The 27909-nt window shown below is 50.4% G+C and overlaps 2 protein-coding genes across 3 annotated transcripts; one reads left to right on the forward strand and one right to left on the reverse strand.

Moving 5' to 3' along the window:
• The first annotated feature begins 950 nt into the window (after positions 1 to 950).
• Positions 951 to 5105, forward strand: SH3BGRL3 (SH3 domain binding glutamate rich protein like 3). Its single transcript, XM_050931974.1, has 3 exons — positions 951 to 1068; positions 3165 to 3332; positions 4164 to 5105. Exons 1-3 carry the CDS (start codon positions 1021 to 1023, stop codon positions 4227 to 4229), a joined length of 282 nt encoding a protein of 93 aa, XP_050787931.1. The 5' UTR covers positions 951 to 1020; the 3' UTR covers positions 4230 to 5105.
• A 1348-nt stretch (positions 5106 to 6453) lies between these two features.
• Positions 6454 to 27719, reverse strand: UBXN11 (UBX domain protein 11). 2 transcript variants are annotated; one of them, XM_050931980.1, is made up of 15 exons: positions 27662 to 27719; positions 26291 to 26382; positions 24526 to 24563; positions 23730 to 23840; positions 23208 to 23308; positions 22308 to 22362; positions 20796 to 20872; positions 19178 to 19292; positions 16335 to 16552; positions 15964 to 16041; positions 13330 to 13450; positions 12167 to 12270; positions 10183 to 10253; positions 8846 to 8992; positions 6454 to 7989 (listed from the first exon to the last, which is right to left on the reverse strand). In XM_050931980.1, the coding sequence occupies exons 2-15, from the start codon at positions 26353 to 26355 to the stop codon at positions 7830 to 7832; spliced, it is 1461 nt and encodes a 486-aa protein (XP_050787937.1). In that variant the 5' UTR covers positions 26356 to 26382; positions 27662 to 27719; the 3' UTR covers positions 6454 to 7829. The 2 variants fall into 2 exon arrangements, with proteins under 2 accessions (XP_050787937.1, XP_050787938.1); XM_050931981.1 differs by lacking the exons at positions 24526 to 24563; positions 27662 to 27719.
• Positions 27720 to 27909: the final 190 nt, after the last annotated feature.

The raw sequence follows: 27909 nt of genomic DNA on the forward strand, positions 1-27909 counted from the left end.
TAACAAGCATTATAAAAAGTTTAGTAAACCTGATCTATGAGGCCCGGTTAAAAAAACTGGGCATGTTCAGGTAGGAGAAAAGAAGATTAAGGAGGGGATCTGATAAGTCTTCAGTTATGTTAAGGGCTGTTACAAAGAGGAGAGGGAGCAATTGTTCTCCCTGAAAGGAGGAGAAGTAACCAGCTTAATCTGCAGCAAGGGAGATGATTTGTGGATAAATATTATAAAATACTTTCTAAAGGCGAGTTAGGTACTGGACTAGGTTAGCATGAGGTTGAAATCTCTGTCAATGGAGGTTTTTAAGAACAGGTTAGGCAAACACCTGTCTGGGACGGTCTAGGTTGGCTTGGTCCTGTCTCAGCGTGGGGGGATGGATTAAATGACCTTTCAAGTCCCTGCCAGCCCTTCCCTTCTCTGAGTCTTCAGAAACGTGATGGGCACGAGTACTGCTGGTCTTTTTGCAGTCACAGGGCTGTGCCACCTGGGGGGCCCCCAAGGCTTATTTTGCCACGTCCACACGCAGAACCCCCCTCACAAGGAACGAGTCCTGTCAAGGTGGAGCCCGGTGCAGCCCATTCATTTGATGCCATTTCTGAACATTTCCCCTCTCGCGGATACAGGGGGAGAGGATTTTGGCCCGGGACTATGGAACTGGGAGCCACCAACACCAGGCTCGGGGGCGCGGGCCTCTGCCCAGCGCTGCTCTGCGGGCTCCTTTACCTGGGCGAGCAGCGGGGGGCACCAGGCTGGCGCTGGAGAGCAGCGGGGCAGGGAGCGCGGCAGCGGGGCGAGGGGCCGCCTGGGGCCGGCGCCCGGGACACCCGGCCAGGGCTGGGGCCGCCCGTCTGCAGGGAGCCGGGCCCCGCGGCGCGGCTCGGCTCGGCTCGGCCCGGCCCCGGGCAGGAGGGAGGGGAAAAGCCGCCGCCCGCCCCATTGGTCCCCGCAGTCACATGCTGGGCGGAGGCAGCTGCCAGCAGCGGAGCGGAGACGCGGAGGGGGAGCGGCCGCGAGTCCAGCACCATGTCCGGCCTCAAAGTCTACAGCACCTCGGTGACCGGCTCCAGGGAGGTGAGCGGGGCCGGGGCCGGCAGCGGGGAGGGGCCCGGCTGCAGCGCCTCCCCCGGGGCTGCCCTGCTCCGCCGCAGAGGGGCTCGCATCGCGGGGCGGGGCTGCGGCACCTTCCCCTTCCCCTTCCCCTTGAGCGGATACGCTCCGGCTTTTGTTCTGGGGGGCCGGGACTCGCTCTTCTCCCGCTGTGATATTTGCACACACCCCAACGCTACACCCCATTGTAACCCCTCCACCCCGCTGTGATCTCTGCACCCACATTGCACACCCCAACGTTACACCCCATTGTAACCCCTCCACCCCGCTGTGATCTCTGCACCCCCATTCTACATCCCAATGCTACACCCCCTCATTGTAACTTCCCCACCCCGCTGTGATATCTGCACCCCTCATCATAGACCCCAACTCTGCACCCCCATTGCACACCCCAACACTACACCCCATTGTAACCTCTCCACCCCGCTGTGATCTCTGCACCCCCATTGCACACCCCAACGCTACACCCCCTCATTGTAACCTCTCCACCCCGCTGTGATATCTGCACCCTTTATCATAGACCCCAACTCTGCACCCCCATTGCACACCCCAACGCTACACCCCATTGTAACCCCTCCACCCCGCTGTGATCTCTGCACCCCCCATTGTACATCCCAATGCTACACCCCCTCATTGTAACCTCCTCACCCCGCTGTGATATCTGCGCCCCTTATCATAGACCCCAACTCTGCACCCCCATTGCACACCCCAACGCTACACCCCATTGTAACCCCTCCACCCCGCTGTGATCTCTGCACCCCCCATTGTACATCCCAATGCTACACCCCCTCATTGTAACCTCCCCACCCCGCTGTGATATCTGCGCCCCTTATCATAGACCCCAACTCTGCACCCCCATTGCACACCCCAACGCTACACCCCCTCATTGTAACCCCTCCACCCCGCTGTGATCTCTGCACCCCCCATTGCACACCCCAACGCTACACCCCCCATTGTAAACCCCCCACCCCGCTGTGATATCTGCACCCCCTCATCATAGACCCCAACTCTGCACCCCCCATTGCACACCCTAACCCCCACTCCGCTGTGATATCTGCACCCCCCATTGCACACCCCAACACTACACCCCCCATTGTAAGCCCTCCCACCCCACTGTGATATCTGCATCACTCATCATAGACCTCAACTCTGCACCCCCCATTGCACGTCCTACCCCTGCCCCACCGTGCTGTGATATCTGCACCCCCTATTGCACACCCCAACTCTGCACCCCCATTGCACCCCCTAACCCCCCATCCTGCTGTGATATCTGCACCCCCTATTGTACCCCCTACCCCCTCACATGATATCTGCATCCCCCCATTGTACACCCCAACTCCTCCCCCATTGCACCCCCTAACCCCCCCTACCCTGCTATGATATCTGCACCCCCTATTGCACACCCCAGCTCTACACCCCCCATTGTAAACCCCCCTCATTATACCTGTGGGGCCAGGTCCATCTCCCAGATCCTGCCATGATCCCTGTATCCCCCTCCCAGATCCTGCTGTGATCCCTGTACTCCTCTATTATACACCCTAACCCCCACTCCTCCCACATCCTGCTATGATCACTGCACCCCGCATTATACACCCAAACTTCCCATGGGGCTGGATCCGTCTCCCAGCTCCTCCTGTGATTGCTGCACCCTTCCTCACCCCATTACACACCTTATGGGGCTGGGTCCCTCTCCCATATTCTGCTGTGGTTCCCTATGGGGCTAGGTCCTTCTACCTGATCCAGCTGTGATTCTCTCCTCCCAAACCCCTGGGCCAGGTGTGTCCAGCAGGGATTCATTCCCCTCCCTGCCACTCCCAATAGGGCTCAGACATTGCTATCCCTGTCCAGGGGTGACTGACTTCTTCCCTAGATGCCCTATTTCCTGTGGGGTGTGGTCCATATCCAGCCATGACTCAGTCTCTCTCACAATTCCTGCCCCGAGTCACCATTCTGCACATACCCGGTTTGTGTATGTGCTTCTGGAAACGTAAAAATCTTCAAACATTTAGCCTGTCAGACACAGGGGAAAGTGTAACCTGCCTTCTCCATCTGCGTTTCAGATCAAGTCCCAGCAGAGTGAAGTGACCAGGATCCTGGACGGGAAAAATATCAAGTATGAACTGGTGGATATCTCCCAGGATAATGCCCTGCGGGAGGAAATGAGGACCAGGTCAGGCAATCCCAAAGCCATTCCACCCCAGATATTCAACGGAGACCATTACTGTGGGGTAAGGCTCAGAATCTATGTAGATGGGCTACAGGGACCTCAGAACCCAGAGGGTTGGTATTGACCAGTGTGTCTCAAACTTTTGTGCTGGTGACCCCTTTCACATAGAAGCCTCTGAGTGCGATCGCCCCTTTATAAATTACACTTTTTTATCTATATTTAACACCATTATAAATGCTGGAGGCGAAGTGGGGTTTGGGGTGGAGGCTGACAGCTCATGATCCCCCATGTAATAACCTCAAGACTGTCTGAGGGGTCCTGACCCCCAGTTTGAGAACCCCTGGGATTCACCTGGATCTCCCAGCCTGGGTGTGCAAATGACGAAGTGCATTTAAAAGGCTTTCCCTGGGAAGAGATGTCGACTTGGTTCTGCAGGCCCTTGTCTTTAAGTTTAAAGGGCACATGGCCATGAGAAGGCTAACGAGCAAACGGCATTGTGCGGCTGTCATAAGGGGCCCTGGCGTTATGGGGAGTGGGGGGTACTGCTGGACCTTACCATTGCCTTGCAGAAGCCTTCTGCGCACGGTCCTGTCACTGCACCATTGGCTGCAGTCATCAGTTTTGAAAAGTGCCAACGCATTTGCTCTTGTGCAACACGTTCTGGAGGAGTTTGAGAGGTGAAACTGATTCCGCTGGGTACTGAGTTGAGCCCACCCTACTTGCTTGCCCTGACCCTGAAGGGAAAGGCAACTGAGCTGAGACTTCCTCCCTCCCAGCACTTGTTCTGTTTGTGCACCTGGCTGTGCGGAGCAGGGTGCCCGCCTGAGCTGTGTGCCCTGGTTTTGTTCCCTTCCCTGTTCTGAGCTTGGTTTGTTGCATTTTCTACCTGCAGGACTATGAGTTGTTTGTGGAGGCGGTGGAACAGAACACCCTGCAGGAGTTCCTCAAGTTAGCCTGAGCTTTCCTTTCCCATCCGGGACTTGAACTCTGCATTCCCAACCAACTGCCTCTCTGATCACCTTAACTTCTAGGCTGTCAGTGCCACCCCGGCATCATGATCTATCTCCTGCCACAGGGAAATCCATGACCAAAAACCTCTTCTCCTTGCAGCTGCCTGCGATTTCTTCCTGCCTAACCCCCATATTGTCTGACAGGGCCCCAGAGCAGCTCTGATATCACTGCACGTTCCTTCGAACGCTGCGGGGCCTTGCTCACAATGCAGCCGCTGGTGCCTCTGTAGAAGGGAAGTCACCTGAAGTAAGGCCATTAGCTAGTCCTGCGCCCCTCTCCTCTGAACGAGTCTTGTGCTGTAGAAGGGAAGGGTGTGCGATTGTGTGCTTCCTCTTTTGTCCTAGCACCAGGTGCGGCTCTGTGCGAACACAGCAGCCTGTGCTTCCTTCCTCTCATTCTGACTGTAGACATGCTGACAGCTAAGGCGGGGGTTGTTGTTTAAACTCAATGCAGAAGCACTGCACAAGAATAGAGTTTGAATTCCCTCATCAGCCAGAGAGAGGGAGGATGAAACACACAAAACTACTTCAATAGAGTGCAGAGCTCTCTTGAAGAGGCTCTGAGGGGTAGGTGGTGAGGGCAGATCTGCTATTAGGGGACCCATACAGTTCCATTAGCACATTCCTGTACTGATGTGATGTGAACGCTCCCTTTAGGAGGGCTCAGGGGCTGCTCCAGAATGTCTCACGCTCCAGCCTTCCTGTCTTCCTTTTTGAGCTGGCTTTCTGCAACCTGGACCAAGTGCATTTTGTTTTCCTGCCAAAAAGCATCTTTCTAACCACTGTTGTCTTCTGAGATGCTATTAAATGTTACTAAGCCTTTCCTGCTGGCTTTGGTTTCTTTATTTTGATGCTAGATTGGGCATCATCCTACTTACCAATTCTGAGTGATGTCCCAGCTCAGAGGAGGTTAGTCAGTTGTGCTCATTGCTTTGGCCTGGCACAAAGATCTGAACTCTAGAACGCCAGCAGGGGCTTAAAGAACTTGCATGGATGCCTTTACAATGCTGGAGCCTCTTCCAGAATTGCTCCCAGTCCCCCTCTAAACACTAGTGAAATGTACATGGCCAGGAGGGTGGCAAGCTGCTAGTGAGGAAAACGCTTGCCTAACTAGATGAGCAAAGGCCTTAAAAGTTACAGGGGATCCTCCCTATCTGTGCAAGGGGGAGAGGACTTGTTTCCGTCCTCTCACTGAACTTCCTGTAGTTCTGGACCATGCAAGAAATGAGCTGGGTGGGGTGAGTGCAGCTAAGAGGCATTTTGATGCAGGATTCTCTGGTGCCAGCCTTTTACCTTTCTAGTGCACTGTTGGCTGACCAAGGCTTTAGCACTTACCCAAACATTCAATTGAAAGTTGATGGATGAGAAACTGCACAGCTTAGAAGTGTTTGAACCCGTGAGAATGCTGTGTGTTCAGCAGAGCCTAGTGAGAGGGGAAGTTGCCCAAGGGCCCTTTGCACTGCCCAAAGGGTGCAGCTTCTTCAGCCACAAATCAGCGACAGCTTTGTCATGTTCTCACATTGAACAGTTAGAAGCAGGGCTTTGGACCTGTGCTCCAGCTCTGCTCCAGGCAAAAACCTGCTGCTCCGTGCTCCAGCTCCAGGCTCTGCTCCAAAGCCCTGCTTAGAAGGCTTTCCAGGACAGGAGAGGGTGAGGCTACCATATGAACATGGATTAGGGCTCCATCCTTTCATAGGGAAAGGTGGGGAATGTGCATAAACGAGCAGAGCTGCCCCGAGGATTCAGAGGGCCTGGGGCAAAGTGGGGGAGTGGACATAAAAAAATGTGCCACCTGCTGCGGTGCTTGTACTCACCGGGCGGTGCCCCAAGTCTGCGGCAGGTCTTTCATTCACTCCGCGTCTCCAGCAGCACTGAAAGACCCACTGCCAAAATGCTGCTGACGACCTGGAGCAAATGAATGTCACTTTGGTGGCGGGGGGGGCCCAAGACCCAGACCTCCACTGGGTGAGTGAAAATTAAAAAGGTGCCTCTAGCTGGGGAAGGGATTCTCGGCCAGGGCTTGCGGGGCCCCTGCAGGGCAAATTGCCCCTCTTGCCCCCACCTCTGGGCAGCCCTGTAAACCAGTCCCAGAGATTGTATACTCTGTCCTTTAGTGAACTAGGTGATACAGAAGGGGGCTTGGGTCCTTAACTCTCAAGGCCTGGGCTCCTCTCGTCTTGTACTTGGCACACATGGAAGTGATACGCCAAGTGAAGAACAGTGTGACTCATCTGATTGATTGGCTAGTACTTTGCCCAGGGGATAAATGACAACCCCATACAAAGCCTGAGAACTGGGCCCTAACACAGGACAGAAATGGGGGGGGGTAGGTCTCATGTGACAGCACTTGCTTGCTGCAGGGCCAGCGACTGAGGGGAAGGCAGAGGTTGGCACTCAGGGGATCAGGCTCAGCCATACAGATCTGTAGGCTGTTAACACTGGACGCTTGGGTCTGTTTAAAGGAAGACGTGTTTCATGTAGAGAAAATGTAAGGCTTGGCACCTCCTCGCTGGAGTGGCTCTGGCTGCGGCTCAGTGCTGCAAATGACTCAGAGCCTGATTCCATTCAGTCCAGTGTGACCCTATTGACTTTAATAGTTAAGCTTGTTTGTACACCACCGTGAGATCAGACTCTAGCCCTAAAGAAGAGAGCAGCTTCATGTGGAAACTGCACCGTAACCGAGCTGGGAGGACCCTTCCAGCATTTCACCTATGCCATATATAAACTTACTTCTTGAAGGCTGTCTACGCCACAATAAAAGACCAGGGTATGGCCGTGTCTGGCCTGGCTCAGCTGCCTAAAGATTGCAGTGTAGACATTCAGGCTTGGGCTGGAGCCTGGGCTCTGGAACCCCGCAAAGGGGTGGGGGGGTCTCAGTGCCCCAGCTCCAGGCCACACTTGATCATCTATGCTGCTAGTTGCAGCCCCACATCCCGAGCCCAACTCAATTGATGTGGGCTCTGAGATTGGTGCCAGTGTTTTTTATTGCAGTGTAGACATAAGGAACCTGCAGATGAGGGCACAGGTGTTGAACTGAACTCACTGCAACCTCTGAGGAGCAAAAAGCTCATGTGACCTTCAGCAAAGGTGGAGAGAAACACAGCTTGGATACAAGTCCCCCAAGGAAATATTTACACAGGTAGGCTGCCATGTGATGAGGCCACAGGCCCAGAAGGCCCTAACTGCAGCCCCCAGAGGCTACTAGGATCCAGACTGGCAGGGTGTGTGGCCTTGTGTCATCACAGTTCTCTCACCAACAGTGCAGGGAGGGGCGAGATCTCCAGGGCTATTTCTCCCCCTTGCTTTGCCTACAGGAGGTGGTAGGCCCAGGTAACAATGCAGTTCAACTGAATCTGGAAAGACCACCGCACCCTCCTTCCCCCTTGAGTAAGGAAGAGGTTGCAGCTTATCAGATTGTGCAAGGCTGTTCCTTTCTCGTGCCTTATCGTAGAGCCCATGATGGAGAAGTGGATGGGTGGGGAGGAAAGCAAATTGCTTCATGTGAAGTAGCAGTTGCAAGGCCAACTGCCTCATTTCAAGCTACTAAACTATCTGTGGCCCTGTCCCTCCTTGGCCAAAGAGAGCTTTTCCCGCAGTAGAAGGGAGGCGTTGGGAATCAGTCCACACTCCTGCAGGGTCATGAAGTTGTCAGCATACACTCTCTGGGGAAAGGTGCTGATGATCTCATACGGCTGTGGTTCTCCACCCCTAGGAAAGAACAGTACAATCTTTCCTGTGAGCCGTGCTCCAAAAGATTCCACAGAGCTGCTGAAAATCAGCCAGTTTCAGGGTTACACAAGAGCAGAGAGCTAGAGCATTTAAGAGGAACAGAGCTGTTTCCAGCTGAGATGGAAAACCCAGCCCGTAGAAGGCTGTTCCAGACTGCAGCATCCCCAGAGGGGAAAGCTCTTACAACTCAATAGTGGTGAGATCACCAGGCACACATGGAGCTTAGGCCAGGCAGGGCTACATCCTGTGAAGGGAGCAGGGACAGGAGAGAGAAGGTGCCTCTGGTAGGCCAGAGTTGCTTCCAGGATGTTAAGAACAAGGACAGTTTTGCAGTGGATTGTGAGAAGGGCGTGACGATAGTCAAGGTGAGGGGTGCTGAGGAGTGGGTGTGCGGAGCAGAGGCAAACAATGACATGCCCAGGTGCCGCTGCAGGAGGTAAGGAGAAGATGGGAACTACTGAAATAGAAGAGCCAGAAACATGGAAGACTATGGAGATGTCAGCTCCCTGCAGGAGATGGGATTTTAAATCTATACACAATTCCCAAACCATGGGCCTGATCCTGATTCCTCTCTGGAGGTGCTGAGTGTGACAAGCACCTTCAACTCCCACTAACATCACTGTATACTGAGGGGGCTCAGCACCTGGCAGGCAGAGGCACTGTGATCCTGTACCTGCCAGACTTACATTGTAGAGTATTCTTCAGGCGGCTCAATTCCAGGGATCAAGTGAGATTTGGAAATGCCACTGGCCCAGTTTTCACTGTGGCCTGACTCAGTGGAGTGGAGGAGTTGAACTGGCTCACAGAAACCCCTCTTTCCTCTCCCTATATCTACCTGCTCTGGGCGAGGTGCCGGCGCAGGTCTCCTATGGTCTCTGTGAAGAGCATTTTTATAATGTACGTCTGCTCCCCATTCTCAGATTTTATCCGGAGAGTGGAGATGTTGGGGGCTGGAGGCTGGCCCTGTTCGTCTGCCTTCAACCTGAAGGCCATAAAAGCCAGTTAGACAAGAAACAGCAATTTCATATAGAGACAGATCAGTCAATGCTAAGTGGGCTAGGCTGGACAGGGCATCAGGAGAAAAGAAAAGTGCTGGGACAGAGAATGGTATCTTAAAAATCTACTGAAATGTCTACACAAGCTGGTAAAACCATTGTCAGTCTGGGGTGTGAAAAAAACCCATCCCCCTGACTTGACATAAGTTTCACAGACAGAAGCGCCGCTGTGGACAGTGCTACGTCGGTAGGAGATGCTCTCCCATCGCACATTGGGCGTGTTTAATTATACCAATGAGAGAGCTCCCTCCCGTCGGCATATAGTGGCTATACAGGAGACCTTCCAGTGGTGCAGCTTCATCTCTGCAGTGTAGATGTACCCTTAGCAGGTCTCTGAACCCTGACTGATTGTGGGCAAATAGGCCAAAATGGCCTACAAAGTGCTACTTGCCTTTGAAATAGCTAAATGTGGAAAGACAACCCCACCCACCTATCCCTTTGCATGAGGAAGAGGCGGTCACCTATCTGATCACGCAAGGCTGCTCTTTCACTTTCTGAGATAAGCTGGTGCCCTTTTTTTGCTCCTTATTATGGATCAGAGCTGCCTGGTAGGGCTGTTTATTTGCTTTTTTAAATACAAAATTCTGCTTGGTTTATGGTGACATTAGAAATTCAGGTCTTGTCTAGCCTGGAAGACTCTCTGGCTAGGGAGAACTAGAGAAACGGTGACCCCATTTGCTCATCTCTTCTCTGGAGGCACTTTCCCATCCAGAGGGTGAAAATTGAGAGAATTTATAGCGAGGCTGGTTCAAACTCCTTGGGTTTTGCTTGTTCTTGTGACCACCCCTTTAATATCCAGGGCTAGCTAACATTTTGAATAAAGGAAGCCTTTGTTGAAGATGTCAGGACTCACCATAAACATCTCAAGGGCTCCCAAAACCAAGAAAGATCAAACCTGGCCTTCCTACTATTTCTAAGGTAAAAACCAAGCAGAAAACACTCCAGTGGTTTTGCTTTAACATACACAAATGAACCCTCCCTTTCCAGGCCCTCTTTAGTCATCAGAAAGAAGCAAAAATGGGCAAAAACATTAAACAAATCTTTGCAGGTTGCTGATGGCTAGTGGACGGACAGGAGAGACTGACAGCGCATTGGCCGAGGAACCACTGCCCTTTACCTCTCCTTCATTGCTTTAAGGCTGGGTGTCTCCACCAGGATCACTTCATTGCTACGTGTCCCATCAGAGCCCTGAAACCAAACAGGGAAACCTCAGATACTATCTGCCCAGCTTTCCTGGATTAATATATGGGGGACAGTCCCCCTGTTTTCTGACCTTCCTCCTGAGCCCACCAGCTACAAGGCCAACGGCTTCTCCATCCTACTTCTCATTCCCACACAGCATCACAAAACCTCTCACCTGCTGCTGCTCCCAGCAGGGTTGGCACGGTGTCAGGCAGACAGGTTTCTCCAGCAAATGGTAAATATGGCTTCTAAACTTTGTACCTAGTTAAACTATTTATTTTAAAAAAAAATCTGCCTACGCTGGTCCTGGTGTTGGCTGTGGCTTCTTCTAATCTAACAACTGAGTTCCACATTAATTGATTAGCTTGTTTTAAGCCAATGAAACTAGATTGGTCTATTTCCTTGTAAATGTTCTGTATGGGCACAAAGTTTAATTATCATAATTAAATCTATCTGAGAAAAGTACTTGCTCCCCTTCAAGCAAAATGACAGGGTCTAGATCTAACACCCGAGACAGTAACTTAACTTAAATATTTACTCAATCATCAGATGGGTTAATAATGATTCCCCCCCGGGAGAAACAGTTCCAAAAGGGGGTGAAAGCGCCTGGTGAAAACACATCTAATGCTTTCTGCTGCAGTCTTTTCTGAATCCAGGAGGTTGAAGATTTTTGGAGAGAAAGGGCCCAATCTGATTTTATTTGCACCTATGTAAGGTTGTTGGCTCCCACAGAGTTACAGCTGATTCATGCCAGTGTAACTGCAGACTCAGGAAATGTCTATACTACGAACAGCTCAACTACAGCACTGTAGTTATTCCGTTGTAGCATCATAGCGTAGACGCTTCCTACAGCAACAGAAAGAGTTTTTCCCATCACTGTAGGTAATCCACCCCCCTGAGCCGTGTGTTCTTCCATCAACCAAACTGTGGGCTTGGCTACACTGGAGAGTTGCAGCGCTGGTGGTGGGTTTACAGCGCTGCAACTTAGTAACTGTGCACACCTGCAAGGCACATCCAGTGCTGCAACTCCCTGGCTGCAGCACTGACTGTACACCTGGCCTGCTTGGGGTGTAACAATTGCAGCGCTGGTGATGCAGCGCTGCTCATCAAGTGTGGCCACCAAAAGCGCTGTTATTGGCCTCCAGGGTATTAGGAGGTATCCCAGAATTCCTGTCCACAACAAACCGGAAGAATGGCTGAACTCCGAGCTCCCCCAAGCTGCTTATCTAAAAAACAAACTCAGCTCCTGTTTGCTGGAGCGAGCGAGAGGAGGCAGGCAGGGGAATTGCTTTGGAAGGTTCACAGCTGTTTGCTTGAAGAGAGAAGTCACACAGCAGAGGGGGAGGGAGGAGTCCATGTTGAGCAGCTGCTTATGTGGTCTGAAGGCTATTTAGGAGTGCATAATTTGCATTTAGTGAATAAGAGAGGGGTGGGTGAAGGGCTCAAAACTTTTAAATTGATTGCAGGTTGGTGATGTGTATGTTCCAGTTCTTAGAACTTGCAAGGCAGGGAGCTGACAGATCCAAAAATCCACTCTCTCTCTCTCCCCCACATTCCCCCTCACCCCCCTCTTTTGAAAAGCACGTTGCAGCCACTTGAATGCTGGGATAGCTGCCCACAATGCACCACTCCCAACAGCGCTGCAAATGCTGCCAATGTGGCCACACCGCAGCGCTGGTAGCTGTCAGTGTGGCCACACTGCAGCACTTTCCCTACACAGCTGTAGGAAGACTGCTGTAACTCCCAGCGCTGTACAGCTGTAAGTGTAGCCATACCCTGTGTCTGCGCCGGGGGTTAGATCAGCTTAACTACTGAGCACAGAGGTCTTCTTCAAACCCCGAAGAGATGTAGTTAGATTGACCGAAATTTTAAACATAGCCTAGCTATTAGGCTCAGGGTGCTCAGGGGCTCTGTCATACCTGCAGAGTTCCTTTGATTGGCCCTCGGATATCAATCACTTGTCCCTCTCGGATCAAGGATTTAGGAAGTTTGTTCAGAAACTGCTCCAGTGAGAGCTTGGGACCTGCCACGAGAGGGTGGGGGGAGGGCGGGGAGGAGAGACAGGGAGAGGGAGGGGAAGCGGGAAGGGGAATCCTATATGTATCACATCACACCAAGCAATTATACCAATACTAGAATGTTCCACTTCTTGGGCTCATCAGAATTATACTTTGGACAGTTCCCTTTTAGGAATGGGTTATTAGAAGCACCCATAAGGCATGTGATCCAAATTCCATAGTATATGAGAAGCTCTTCACGGCTAATAAATAACAAGGTGATATACAATTGTTGATAGGAAATGCATATGCATAGATTATTATATATTGCCATATATGGCTGTCCAGGAACATACATAACCATATACGACTACTCCCACTATACAACTACATGTCGGAACATATGTGACCAGACCTTCCAAGATCTAGTCAGAGCAGTTTATTTTTCAATCCGTGTGAGTAATTTTGGCAACTGTTGGAGATTTCTGGAATGCAGAAGGAAAACAAGGAACCTGTGAGCTGTTCCTATATAAAGCGTCTTTCCCCCATGGCTTGGAGATGTGCTGTGACATGTCGGAGATGGAGAAGATGAGGCTGGCATCTTGGGGGGGAAGATGTCCACTTACATAAGTAACTTGCAGTAGAACGACTGTTTGTTTGAAGGCCCAGTCCCCGAAGGCTGTCACCCACACCATTCTTCTGAATGTCTCAAGTGGATGATGTTGGAAAGACCTCTGCTGAGAATGAGCTCTGAGTTTCATGTGGAAAGTCGGTGGGTTTCATGCACATTCTGGGAAAACTGTGCAAACTGTTGTATTTTATGAATGGCAAGTCTCAGGACTGTTTGCTTCTGTGATCACCGTGAAACTGACTATTGTGACAGCTGGCTCTCAGCTACTGCAGCAGCACATGAAGCACATACATAAGACATCTCAGAAATGTCACTAGGCAACTCAGAGACTCTCAGCATTAACTCCTTGGTAACTGGATGACTGTTGCCAGGCTTCACCGGGGCTTTATTTAGGCTCTATTTTGGGGCTAAGTAGGGGACCGCCAGGGATTACCAGGAATGGCAAAAGACTCACCTGGGATCTCACTGGTTTCCTTTACCTCACTTGACCTCGAATGGCCAACTACCTGCCCCTGGCCAGGAAAGTTATCTGGTAGCTGCCTCTCCCGAAAGAAAACGTCTCTCCTGTCAGTGACCTGTTAAATTAAGGCAAGCTGCCATTAGCAAGTCTGTCTGCCTGCAGCCCCCAGCTCTCACTGCACCAGAGCACACTAAAGGGTAAGCAGCAAGAACAAAACAAGAACAAACAACTAATAGAGACAGCTAAGTTCCTTCTGAGGGGGGTTCTAATATATAGAAACCTCGATAAAGGAAGCTGTCTGAAGATCCTTTTAGACCCTCCAGAAAAATAAACCCATGCCTGTGTCCCTTCAAGTCTAAAACCCATCTAGTTAGCAGTCCAATGTCACATCAAGACCCTAAGATAAGACAGATGATCACTCCACCTTGCACACATTAGTACAGTGCTTTGATCCTGCTTTGTGCCTCAGTTTCCCCATCTATGAAAATTGATCCTCAGATGAGAGGTGACGTGAAATTGCAAAGTATTTTTTTTAAATCGATAGGCACACCTAGGGGTGTGCCTTGATCTGTGCTAACTGAAGAGGGGAAGTGCAATCAGCCAGGACCACTAGATCTCTCTCTGAAACCAAAGAAGCAAAAGCACCATAATCAGCCCACCACAGTCCCCAGTCCCATGCAGCTCAGCAAAACACAATTGTCAGAGAAGCACATGGCTACTTTGGTACATCCACACTGCAATAAAACCCCTGTGGCTCATGGGCCTCAGGCTGCAGGGCTACAAAACTGCTGTGTAGATGTTTGGACTTGGCCTGGGGCCCAGGGTCTAGGACCTTGTGAGGGGGGAGGGTCCCAGAGCCCAGGCTTCAGCCTGAGCCTGAACGTCTGCACCATAACCTGAGGCCTGCAAGCCCAAGTGAGCGGACACAGACCAGCCACAGGTATTTTACTGCAGTGTAGATGTACTCTAAGTCCTGACTGGGTGTCTTCCACTCCCCCATGACTCTCTAACCCCCACAGCAATAGGCCCAACATTTTCACATCGGGTGCCTAAAGTCAGGCACCTACACAGAAGTAGCCTGATTTCCAAGGGGTGGGGCTGATCACATACGGCTCCATGGGATTTGTCTGCCTAATTTTAGGCACCTATATTTGAAGATCTGGATTATAATCTCCTCTGCAGCTGCCTCCTGTGGTGTGTCATTCCATATTCTTTATGAAAATATGCTTATGATGTGAATATGACAGAACAGAGATATACTTTGTGCAAGGCAGCTCATGTGAGGGATCATTGGAAAGGTTATGATTTACTGAATGCGATTATCCTATTCGTAAGCCTGCCTCACTTCTGTATCTGAAATTAGGAATATTGACTATGTATCTGTATTTCAGCTATGGGTGATGCCCACTGCTACACTTCAGGTACAACAGTGGAAAAAGTAGACAGTGCTGATGGCCCATCAACATGGACAATGGACTGTAAAAGAGTTTAGTCTTCCTGTGAACCTGTGGGTCAGTCTGTGAAGAATGGCTACAAGGGCCCAACAGAGGCATGTCACCATGTCACCTGATACTGGAACCCATCTTGAATTCTGTACTTTTCCATGAGGAGCTGGGGTGGGGATGGGGGAGGGGTGTCAGACAAGGAAACAAAGGACTCCGTCCTTATGCAAATCTTATTTAAAGGTGGGGAGTGAGGTAATCCAGGTCCTCAGTTCTCCCCTGCTACCCTACCCAAGATGACTGCTGGAAACAACTAAGATTGAACTGGGGGAAAGAACTGGGCCCAGGCTGGAAGGGCGTCTGGCCTGTGAAGAAGATTATTAGAACCACATTTAGGGGGAGAACTTACACATAACCAGTTTATTTTGTGTATTAAGCTTAGTTTGTGTGCTCTGTTTTATTTTCTTAGTAATTTGCCTTGTTCTGTCTGCTACCTCCTTAACTACTTAAATACACCCATTATAGTTAATACATTTATTTCTGGTTTACAATATAACCCAGTTGATGTGATTTCTAACGCGGGGGGGAGTGGCACACACCCTCCTCCACATTGAAGGAAGAGGTGAATGTCATATAAATTGGGGTTTGTACTCCAAGTGGGGGTGGACAGGTGGGTGCTGTGGCAAGCCCCTTCAGCTGAGCCTTCTCAGAGCAGATCTCTGTCTCTCTGTGCTGCTGGGTGCAGCCCTGCCTGTGCACTTGGCTGGAAAAGGCTGGGGAGCCCAGCCCAGCAAGACCAGGTAAAAAGGGGTCCAGGCTGGCAGAATAATCTGACCCAGCCCACCAAGTGACACCCCAGGGGGTTCAACCATCACACTCCCTTTGACAGCTTTCTAGTGATGCAGAAATGTTGCCCTCACTGTCTCTTTTTAACCCAAGATTCACTGAAGCAGACAAACCGTTCAGTTCCAGTGCAGAAAGGCCTAGCCATTTCCTGTAACGGCTGTTGCAGGTGCATGCCCCACCTCAAAAGTCTAGCTACACATGGGCTGAGTTTAGAAACATCAAACTACGTTTCGCATCAAGAAAGGCCTGCAGAATGGAGCAAACAATAAGATAGAAGCAGTTTGCATGGAGAGAGGGATTTCTCCTAAATGGAAGATGGCAGGAGCTTTTTATTGCTTACCTGAAACGGAACGCCATCTGGGTAGTGCGTCTGTAGCTCTGAGGGAAAATAGCCATCCATGATATCCTGAAGACATTGCTGAAACAAAGCATGAATGCTTAAAAACCAGGCCTCAGGCTCCATAGTACCTCATTGCTGATACATTCTACCCGCATCAGACCTGGAGACCTACAAAGGCACCACAGGATCTCTGACGGGGACAGACTGGCAGATTCTCTAACAACCATCATTCCTCACAAAGCCCTGTGGGGGGGCAGATGGGACTAGAGTGACCCCACAAGCCTCAGCCTTTCCCCATTCCCACCCTCGGCCTTTGCTGAGGGAATAGTTAGATGGCAATAACTTGACTTCCTCCAGGAATTGGTCCATACCTGCGTGGACGGCTCCTCGTACGACCGGAAGGGTCCATTGAACATGACTATCCCATTCTGATAAAAAGTGAGGGCTATCAATTGGGGTTGCCTCAGTCTAGCACCTCCTGCTGTGTGCTCAATTTGAGACACACCTTCCCCAGCCAGCATGTTTAAATCTTTCAGGTTTTCCAAAATTAAATCAAAATTGATCGGGTTCTTGGAAACAGTTGAGTCACCTACAAAAAGGAAAGCAGAGTTATCGTGGGGGAGGAGCCTGCAGCCAGGAGTGTTGAATCCATGCATCTCCCTGCATAAGCATGTTAAAGGTGCTGCCCAAATCCTACCATTTGGGGCCTGCCTTCACTTTGTGCTATCACGTCAGAATGGCAGTGTTTCACTTCCACACTGCGCAGGGGTATATAACACCACAGTGGAGAACTAGTTCCCTTGTTACCAACTTATGAAACTGCATCATCAGCCAATGCCACAGCCTGCACTCCTTGAAGGCCCTGATTATTTTGATGGTTATAATGTACTTAGCATCGTTCCCTGCTTGGTGCTGTACGATACAAAGAGGGAGGTGAGGTGCCTGTCCCAAAAAGCTTACAACCTGGGTTAGACCAGCAGTTGACTTCCGCACAGGCTCCTGCAGGGAACACAGATGGGATGCCAGCTGACTGACTGATCTCAGAGGCAGGCAGATTGCTCTTTCTAAACAACCCCTTTGCCTGCCAGTGCATTACTGGCGAGAGGGAGGTCTTTTGGGTGCTTGAGAAAGAGATGCCAGGTTTATGGGCTGGAGCAGGAGAGATGTGCAGATGACAATGGGAGTATATGAGGAAAGGAAGCGCGTGCAGAGATGTTGACTGGGATGAGGTCTTTGCTATTTTCAATTCTGCTTTTGACACATCCTTCAAAGGATAAAAATGGCATCAATAAGCAGAAATAATCTCTGTAAATGCATCAATCTGCCAATAAGGCCAAGTGAACTGACACGCTAGCTTCTGTGCATTACGCCCACTTCTATTTAGAGATCATCTCCCTTACTTACTTCAAGGGGTGGTGAAAATTAATCAGCTGGTGTTTTTCACAGCACTTTGAAGGTGAGGCTGCTACAAGTCCCAAGTAATTCTCATAATTCTCTTTTAACACTTAACAGGAGGCCATCACTAAATACTATAGGATTCAACACAATGCAACCGGCTCCCAACAAAACCACTCACTTGGCTGCTGGAGGAAGGGAACAATAGTGTGTTTTGATGGGGTCAGGCAATAGGGGCAAATAAATGCATCAGATACATACGGAAAGGGCCGGATTTTGATCTCACACCCATTTTATGCCTGAGATCAGAATCAGGCTCCAAACATTCAAAGTATGGGGACTGCTTCTGAAGATTTTCCTCCTGATAGCTGGCCCATCAGCTCCCCAAAATAAATGGGCTTTATAAAACATATGCAGTTACTAAACTATGTTCCTGGTGCCGCTTGTGTTACATTGCAAGTCTCCTTTCTGCTGAAATGGGTTAGGATGTAGACCCCAAGATCACCATGAGGAAATCATAACATGGAAGGACCTTAGCATTTGATAGTCTGCAGTACCTATCATACCCAACCCACATCCAGAGCTATCTGTAAAACATGAGACTCTCGTCCCCTCATCAAGTTGTACTAATTTTCACTGGGTATTGTCACCCCTGCTGTAAGCTGCTTCCACACTGTGCTCTGGCCACACAAAATCCTCCCCCTCACTGCATTTTCTATCATTTAATGATAGGGTTTTCCAGTCCCACTGATTTGCAATACCTGTGCACCTATGACACTTATGAGCTTTAGAAAATCCCACGCTACAGTTTTTTATGTCTCTCTAAAGCAAAGAGGTTGATTTGGGGGTTCAGATCCCAGAAGCCATCATTCCTAACAGGCCCCCTTCCATGGGCGGCATGTGAACCGCCAGCTGGCATAGGCTAGCCCCTAGCTCTGCCCCTTCCGACTGAAGCCCCACCCCTTCTGCCCCCCAACCAGAGCTTTACCCCCACCCCCTGCAGCCCCCAGCCCAGGCTAGCATCCCCAGCCCCGGAGCACCGGGTGGGCGGCACAACCCCAGCCCCAATCTGAGCCAGGGCCATACCACAGGGATGGGGAACCAGCAGGAGCGGGCCTGGCAGCACAGCATGGGTGGGGACATGCCTGGCTGTTTAGGGAGGCTAAGCCCCCTTCTCAAGAGTCTCAGCAGAGAGGCCAAGGGCTGCATGTAAATGACACCAAGCTCCCCTCTTAGCCCTAGGAGAGGTCTCTCCAGGTCAGAGTTGAAGCACATTGGGAGGGGAGTGCAGCATGGGGCAAGCCTGACATGCTACTGCCCACGCAGTGCCTGTTCTCCAGATAACTGTGGGGAGGTTTTCAAAGGGCAGCTAGGTGACTGAAGTCAAAGGGTGTTAGGTGCCTATCTCCCATTAGTGCCTTTGAAAATCTCCTCCGTTATGTCCAGAGATGTTAATAGAGTTCATGTAAAAGGCACTAAAACACTCACCTCTAAACTAAAAAGCCAAACACATGAATCAAACAGGTTTTTGGACCAGGCATTTCAGATGGAAAGGCGCAGCTTAGCTGGGTGTGAACCTGGAAAGATGTTATGTAAATAATAAGAATTGAATAAATGACCTATGGGCTAGGAGGTCTCTGCACAAGTCCTGGCACGATGGAGCAGTCCAAGGGGAGTCATAAAGGCCTATCGTGCCATGAATCTGATTGATTAATAAATCCCTAATTATCTGTTTTTCCAATCTGGAGAATAGCATGCCTTTTTTAAATACCCCTGAGGGGCAGACTGTCTGCCTCAGCAAAGGGCATTGCTGGTTTACCTGGTTTCCAGAGCCCTCTTGATGGCTGATTTTCCTGCTTCTCCAATGATTTCAACTCTTCCAGCTGTTCATTCCTCTCTCCAACCCAAATCAATCCATAATCATTCAGAAACCGCTGCATGGGGAAGGGGAGAAGAGGATGAACTAGCTTGAGAAGCATGGGACTATAAAAGGCCAGAAATTGGAGCTCTAAAATGTGTGTTGCCTTGAACGAGTTTGACCTTGTTACAAGGTGCGGGGGTGAGAAAATTCACTGAGCAGGAAGAGTAGCACGTCATGGACTCCAAAAGTTGTATGAACCTATCCACAGTGATCAGTCTTTCAGTACTCAGTCTATCATGTCTTTGATCGCTGCAAAGACTTCAGTTCTACTGAGTCAGCCAGTTAATTGGAACAGCAAACAGACTGAAACAAAACTACAGCCATAGAGATCAAAAGGAGGAGACTTAAGTGTTTGTGTATAAGAGCTATTAAAAATGCCTGCAGTCTAGCCAGGTAGCAATAATAACGATGTGCTATATTTACTTAGCACTTTTCTCCCGAGGATCTCAAAGGACATCACAAACATTAATTTATTAAGCCCCATAACTAAATGTGAGTTAAGGCAGGACAACTACCTGCATTTTACACACTGGAAAACAGAAACAACAGAGAGGTTAGAAAACTTGTTCAAGGCCACACAGTGAAATTAGTGGCAGCCCTGGGAACCCAGAAGCCCCAACTCCCAGTTCCCTGCTCTAATCACCAGGTTAAAGTTTCACTCATATCAATTCTGCATTATAGAGGGAAGTGTTGAGGTTCCATATCAAACAGCTGAGCACGTATCAAGAGCCACTGACTCTGGGCTTGGGAGGTCACTTAACCTCTCTGTGACACAGCTTTCCCGTCTGTAAAATGGCGATAGTCATGGAGCAGCTTTGGCATCCTTGGATGAAATGAGTTAAAATGCAAAGTAGTAATAGTATTAATGAACGTTCCACACACTGCAATTTGGATAAATAATTCTTCACTTCCTGTCCTACAATCTTGTGTAGTGTTGCTGTGAGCTGTTCAAAGGCTACTGTATTCCACCCTAGAGATGACTGCAGATCACAGGTGAACGAAGTGCTCCACAGAGTGACAGATTCTCCAACACTTGAAGTCTTCAGATCAAGACTAGATATCTTTCTAGAAGATATGCTTTAGCCAAACGAGTTATTGAGCTCCTTGCAGGAATAGCTGGGTAAAATGTAATGGCTGATGGTATACAGGAGGTCAGAAAGACTAGATAATCTAATAGTCCCGTCTAGCTTTACAATCTAAGAATCTATGTACAGTTCCCTGGGTTTCTTCAGAATGAGCGGTGCTACGATTCACAAGCTGCTAATTATTATTGTGGGTTACATCATATATCAAAACAGATTCAAAAGGGGAGAAAGGAAAAGGAGTGGGAAGGGGATTAGGGAATGTCCCTCATCTGCCATTTAACCTGTTCCTTCTGTACTGAGGCTGTAATAATAAGCAGTGATATTGAAACTGGCAGCTTAGTAAGAACCAAACATTTATAGACTGAATGAACAGGAAGCCAATTCCAGGGGAGCGTAGGGTGAGGCCAAGGGGGTCCATCTATGAATCTCACCTCCATTTCCCAGACCTGATTCTGCAGCTGAAGACACTTCACCTCCAGCTCCTCTATTCTGCTTGACTCCGGGGAATCTGCAGAGGAAAAACAGAGACATGAGGTGTTTCATTTTTGCTCTAAAAAGCTTCAGACAAGAGCAGAGATAACCAGTGCCAGAGAGCACAAGGATCCTCAGCACCCTGTCTACAAATAACTGCACTCAAATCGACAAGGCACAGAAGCTGAACACAACTCTTTGCCCACTGTCCTCTGACTGTTCAACCGGGGTTACCTCCAAAAAGGTGTGGATGGATAAAAAGACACCTTTGGCAGTTACTTATGGGCAACACTGATGAATTTCTATGCTGCACAGAAGGAGCTGATATGTAAATAGTGCTGTTTGCAGTGATCCAGTGGGAGTGACTCAGCTGACCCAGTTCATATCTATGAATCTATTCAGAAGTCAGCAACCCGGTGAATTTAGATCTACTCTGCTGTGCTGAATAGACTGAACACCACATGATGGGGTATACAAACCCTGTCTGTGGCTTGACAAGGTGGATACACCCTACTCCCTGAGTAAAGAAATCACCACAATGACTGGGGGAAGGCAGCAGTGTGCATAGCCATAGGCAGGAAAACAGATGCCTAGGGAACTTTTACTCTGAAAAACTTAGGTGCCGAGTGAGTTTAGGACCCTACAGGGTTAAGCAGGAATTCTGTGAATTACAGTGGAGCTAAACCAGGACTTAGGCACCTACACCCCAATGAAGGCACCCACATCTGGAGTTTAAGCACCTACCTATCTTTGTGGATCCCACCCAGTGTGTCTGTGCTCAGCTTGAGGGAACTATTGCTCTCCTCCCAGCCTTGCTTCTTCTCAACACTCCTAAGAACCACGTGGTTACGTGGCCATCTTCTGCTTGGGTTTTCAGTATTGTGGGAACACTTTAGCACAGTGAAAGCAGGTCAGAGTGTGGCATGTGAGTGCTGCACCGGAAACCAGCAGCTTAAAAGTCAGCCGTAGGTGCATGCATGAATTGAAAACCTGCCGGCAAGTGAAGCAGTGAGTGTGTAATTCAGTTGTCCTTGGGGGAGTACTGGAACTGGGCTTTCCCAAGGAAAGGACTGTACTGAAGTCCCCAGCAGCACCTCCCAGTACTGGAAAAGAACCCAGTCTGAGCTTAAGGCTGTGTCTACACTGCCATTTTCAGCACTAAAACTTCAGTCATTCAGGGGTGTGAAAAAACACCACCCTGAGCAACAAAAGTTTTAGCACTGAAAAGCGTCAGTATAGACAGCACTTTATCACCAGGAGCCGCACTCCCGGCAACAAAAACTACCCCCCCTCGTTCAGGGTGGAGTTTTTTTAATCGCCGGGAGAACTCTCCCCCATGATAAAATGTGACTACACTGCCCACTTCACAGCGCTGCCGCGGCCGCACTATAACATGGGTAATGTAAACATACCCTAAGAGAATGTAAGCCACACACCAGAAGCAGAAGGGTGCCAAGGACAGAACAGCTTACCTTTTCCTTTCTGAAGGATCTGCACCTGCTTCTCAAGTTCAGCAATCTTTCTAGCCTGAAGATCCCAGAAAAAAAGGCAAAATAATGATTCCACTTAGTTCCGTTCCTCTGAGGATCTCAAAGCACTTTCCACATACCAACTGATTTAGCCACTCTGCTCCCAGAAGCCAGGTACGTTAACTACACCCATTTTATGGATGGGCAAAGTAAGGTCTAGAAAGGGTGTGACCTGTCCCAAGATCACATAGGGCTAAACTGTGGTGTTACCAGGAGTAGGCCAGGACCAAGTCACCCTGCCTGCCCATCCATTTCCCACCTGCATGAGATGGGGAGTAGTGACCCCATGATGGCAGCTCCTCCGCTCACACACAGTCCAGTTATACAGGTTGTGCTCATGCTCTCTTACCCCCCCGAGGGTGCAGCTCAAAGTGAAGCCAGTGGTGAGTACACGGCAAATCTGAGGTTAGAACTCAGAAGTCCTGATCTACTAGCCACCAGAAACACTATTTACCCTAAAGTGTCTATAATACCGACAGGATACTATCCATCCCCATTTCCATCATGTGTGTGCTTCAGAGAGACCTCTGGCCTTCCAATCAAAATGGAAGGAAGAAAAGAAACATCCAAAGCAGAAGAGTCAATGGCATTAGGGGTCAGGGCTCATTTTTCCCTAGGATCACTGCACCCTCAGCACTGCAGGGGCTGTCCCTTACTGCAGTGTGGTAACAGCAATTGTGCCTCTACAGTGGGTCGTCTTTGTAATGAGTAAGATACAGGCCTAGTAGTTGCCTTGTCTAAAGAACAATTACACCGTTTTAGCCCAAACTAGGTGTGATCGTGGTTCTGGCTAACGTGGCCAGACCCGTTCAGACAGGGCCCAAACGAGGCGGGCATTTTTACCTTCAGCTGGATTTCTTGTGCTTGGCTCTTTGCTTTTTGTTCCAACAAAGCAATTTTATGCATCATGGAGGACATGAGCTCCATGTCAGTCGGAGCTGCTCCTATAAGCACAAGCACAACACATCACCCAAAAAAGCACCTTCAGAATTACAATCTTAATTTGATCAAGGGGAATGCTTATGATCATCCAGTGCCATATTACATGGGTGGAAGGCATCGTGTAGGAATCCTGGATTAGCCATCGCAGACAGCATGAATGGACGCCCTGAGGGCACCGTGTATAAATCCTGCAAGTCCCTAGCCGAAGTGACTGGGGTAGATATGGACCGTGCGGCAGACACTGTGTATGCACCCCTGGATCACCAACAGGCACACTGTGTAAGTGTTCAGGGATGTGAAATGAGCACCAGACTCTGTAGCTGGATTCACTAATCAAGCACCATCTGTGGATCATTAAGGTTATAGTCCCTGATGCCAGCACTGTGTGTGGCTCAGCAGCTCGTGTCCTTTCAGAGACATTACCATGGGTATTTGTTTCTGTTGCTGTTCCTTTTGAGCAGGAAGGGGAAATGTCTCGCACTGGAAACTTTGTTCTAGGAGACAGGATGTCATTCAGCAGCTCAGCTTCATCCTCTGTAAATCGAAGAGGCAAAAAAGCATCAGAGGCAGGGCCAGGTCCACTTTTTAGATGAAGCCTCACCAAAATCTTGTGAAGAATATGCTGGGGTGTATCATTAGGGAAGGAGAGGGTTGAGGAAAGAGGTGTGACACAATCCCACTCACCCACCCAAAGGCTTCCAAAGTGATGATTATTAAGCATCAAGAGTGTGCTCGGCACAATACGATACTCAAAGGACAGTACAGTCCATACCCTGAGGAGCTTACACTTTAAACAGACAGACAAAACACTGTACTGGGAGACAGAGACCATGGTGCAAATGTAGAGTATCTTTTTCTGGGGGTGAGAGAGGCGAGTGGTGGGATTGAGTTTACTGTCCAGGATTAGTGTTTGTGAGCCTCACAGAAGAAGGGAGTTTCAAAGAGGGATTTGGAAGAAGCAGTTTGCTCTGTGATAGAGAGGGTCTTCTGGGCCTATCCAGCACAGCATGGAAGAATGAGGGAACCAGCTTGATTTGGAACTGTTGAACTCTCTAAAATGATTTACATGTTCTAACGAATCCAGGGGATGGGAAAACTACTTCCTACTAACTATCAGACACACATGTGGAAAGGAGAGAGAAACCAAGGACAAGAAAATGGCTAGCACGTAACACTTCAATGCAAAAACACATACAGGGAAGAGAAAGGCCTTACTCACCGTTGTAGGCACTCAGTTTAAATGGCACTGTCCTCTTCCTACACATAAGAATAGGGAATACAGAAAACAAACAGCAGACAGATTAATTATCTGCTGGCTGGCCTGGGTAAGTTGTTTTAGGGATAACAGACTTGTAAATTACATCAAAAATGTTTTTAAAATACAACTACCTCCACTTTCTGGCCAGTTCACCACACAGATACAAACCAAACAAGTTCCCTCTTGCTTTGTGTGGTGAGTGAGCTCACACACAAGCAACAAATTCAGAGCAGCCTAGCAGCAATTAAGATCACATGAAGCCACAACTAGTGTTAGCTGCTTCACACTAGGGAAAAGCACAAGAAAGGCAAACAACAAACCTGGCCAACCAGGCTATGTGGAATTGTACAATACTCCTCCAGGTCCCAGCTGGGGATCAGCTTGCACCGCAAAGCCACAGAACAGGGGTGGGCAAACTTTTTGGCCTAAGGGCCACATCTGGGTGGGGAAATTGCAAGCAAGGCCATGAATGTAGGGCTGGGCCAGAGGTTGGGATGCGGAAGTGCAGGGTGCAGAAGGGTGGGGTGCAGGAGGGGGCTCAGGGCAGGGAGTTGGGGTAAAGGGAGGGGTGCAGAGTGCAGGAGGGGGCTCAGGGCAGGGAGTTGGGGTAAAGGGAGGGGTGCAGAGTGCAGGAGGGGGCTCAGGGCAGGGGTTTGGGGATGCAGGAGCGGTGTGGGGTGCAGCAGGAGGCTCGGTACAGGGGGTTGGGGGCTCAAGGCAGGGGGTTGGGGTGCAGGAGGGAGTGCAGAGTGTGGGAGGGGGTACAGTGCGCAGGAGAGGGCTCAGGGCAAGGGGTTGGGGTGTAGGACAGGTGCAGGGTGCTTGAAGGGTCTCAGGGCAGAGCGGTGGGGTGCATGAGGGGTTCTGAGTGCAGGCTCCAGCCCGGCACTGCTTACCTTGAGTGGCTCCAGGGTTGCAGCAGCATGCCAGGAGAACTAAGACAGGCTCCCTGCCTGCCCTGGCCCCGCACCGCTCCCGCAAGCGGCTGGCACTGCATCCCTGCAGGCCCTGGAGGAGAGGGGGGGCAGAGGGCTCCGCACGCTGCCCTCACCTGCGGGTAACTCCCCTGAAGCTCCCATTGGCTCTGGTTCTCTATTCCCGGCCAACGGAAACGTGGGGAGACCTCTACCTCATCACTTCCCCTAGGGGCCGCAGGGATATGGTGCTGGCCACTTCTGGGAGCAGGGCAGGGCCAGGGCAGGCAAGGAGCCTGCCTTAGTCCTGCTGGGCCACAGGGCTGGCAATCCCACAGGCCAGATCTGGCCCACGGGCTCTAGTTTGTCCACCCCTGCCATAGAACCAAGAGCCCCAGCAAGGTTATTCTTGCTAGTATAACTGCACAGACTATTCTGATTCATATAGGGCCCCACCATAGAATGGTGGCTCACAGCTGGATTTGGGATGGCACAATACTAGATTTTAGGGCCCAATTCTGCAAGGTGCAGAGTGATGCCAGAGTGTGGTCCTGACCACCCTTAAATCCTACTGACTTCAATGGGAGCTGAAGGGACCCAGCATCTTGAAAGATCAAGACCAAAGAAGGACCCTTCCAGTTTACACCAGGCAGCACACACAGCTGTGAAGTATATAGTGTAGTGTGAGAGTTTGCTGGTCGTGAGTCATTTGTCATTTATGCCTTGATTATAATGTTAGGAGAAGCAGCCAGTATCAATAAGCAAGGATGGCAACAGGACAAAGCAAGGAAAAGCCTTTGTGTCTCATTTACCCTGGCCTCTGTAGCTGCAAGGGGATTCTGCGGTGCTTTCCCAGGGAGGAAAGAGGAGAACTCATGGTTTATACCTTAGACAGCTCTAAAACCTAGGGAACAAAGACAGTGTTACAATTCCAGGCTGCAGGATGAAACGGAGTGAAATGCCTTGGAACACAAGATTGAGGCACGCTGTGAAAAGCGGATGACCCCAGGATGTATTTTATCATCACACATTGTAGAGGTTTCCCTCAGAGCAGGCTGGTCTTAGGGCAGACCACGGAGTTAAAAGCATGACCCTTCATCTTTCATACAGAGCAGGGAACCTCGCAGGGAATTCAGGTCCAGCCACGCTGCTTGGAGCAAAGGTGCATGTCATGCTGGAGTCTCTTCTGCCTGCAGGGTCCCACAGGATATGTTTATACAGCATCGAAAAAACCACCGCTGGCCTGTACCAGTTGACTTGGGCTCATGAGGCTTGGGCTGTGGGGCTTCTTCATTGCTATGTAGACTTCTGACCTCAGGCTGGAGCCCACGCTCTGGGACTCTCCCACCCTGCAGGTCCTACAGCCCAGGCTCCAGCCCAAGCCTGGGAATCTACACAGCAATGAAACAGCCCTGCAGCCCCAGCCCTGCAAGCCCAAGCTGGCTGGCACGGACCAGTGGCAGGTTTTCTTTGCTGCTTAGACAAACCCACAGAAATGACATCAAGCACTTCACTGTGGGCCCTGTGGCCTCCAGGTGAAAAACCACAATCTGCTCCATTTCATGCCAGTTGGGTGCAGCCCTCAGGCAAAGGCTGCCCCTTTCCTTGGGTTGCTCTGGTGGGACAAACTCATGCATCGTGACCTTCTGTGGCAGCACAAAAGGACATACTGATTTTGCCTCAAAAAGTCAGTTCACCATGTCAAGCCACCCTCATGTCATAATGGAAAGTGATGTCATGAGGCATCACTGTGCACCGCGATAACATCACAAGTCACCGCAATGCAGTGATGCCAGGAGGCAGCCTCATGCAATGCTATGACATCACAAGTCATATTTGTGTAAGCATAATGACATCACAAACGGCCACAGTGCAATGCGATGACTTCAGGAGGCGTCCCCGTGCAACAGGGTGACCTCACACAGTGCTGGCCTGTAAACACAGTGACATCACAAGGCGTCCCCGTGCAACAGGGTGACCTCACAATGTGCCACCAAGTGACCCCAATGACCTCATCAGGCGTCACCACGCAACCCAACGGCTTTGGGTCCCTCCCTGGGCAACGTCGCGCCCCCGCCACTGAGGGCCCCGCGGAGCCCCCTCAGGCTCCCAGCCCCCACGGGCGAGAGGGGCCAAGGGCCTGGCCCGGGGGAGAGGCCGCCTCGGGCTTGCAACGGACTCACCCTCCCCCCGTCGGGCTCGGCCCACGCGACGCCATCTTGTTTGTGCAGGTTGCCCCGGTTACGGCCGGGCGAGCTGATTGGCTCCGCGAAGGTCCCGTGGCTCGACCCCGTCTGAAAAGACTACTAGTCCCAGCATGCAACGCTCGGGTGTTCTGCACCCGCCCCCGCATCCTCGTGGGTCTGAGCAAGGGGTGGGGGGAGAGGCAGGGAATTGACCCCTCCCAACCTTAAAGGGCCCCTCGTGGGAC

Source organism: Gopherus flavomarginatus, chromosome 22, assembly GCF_025201925.1.
Source record: "Gopherus flavomarginatus isolate rGopFla2 chromosome 22, rGopFla2.mat.asm, whole genome shotgun sequence".
NCBI classification, from domain to species: domain Eukaryota; kingdom Metazoa; phylum Chordata; order Testudines; family Testudinidae; genus Gopherus; species Gopherus flavomarginatus.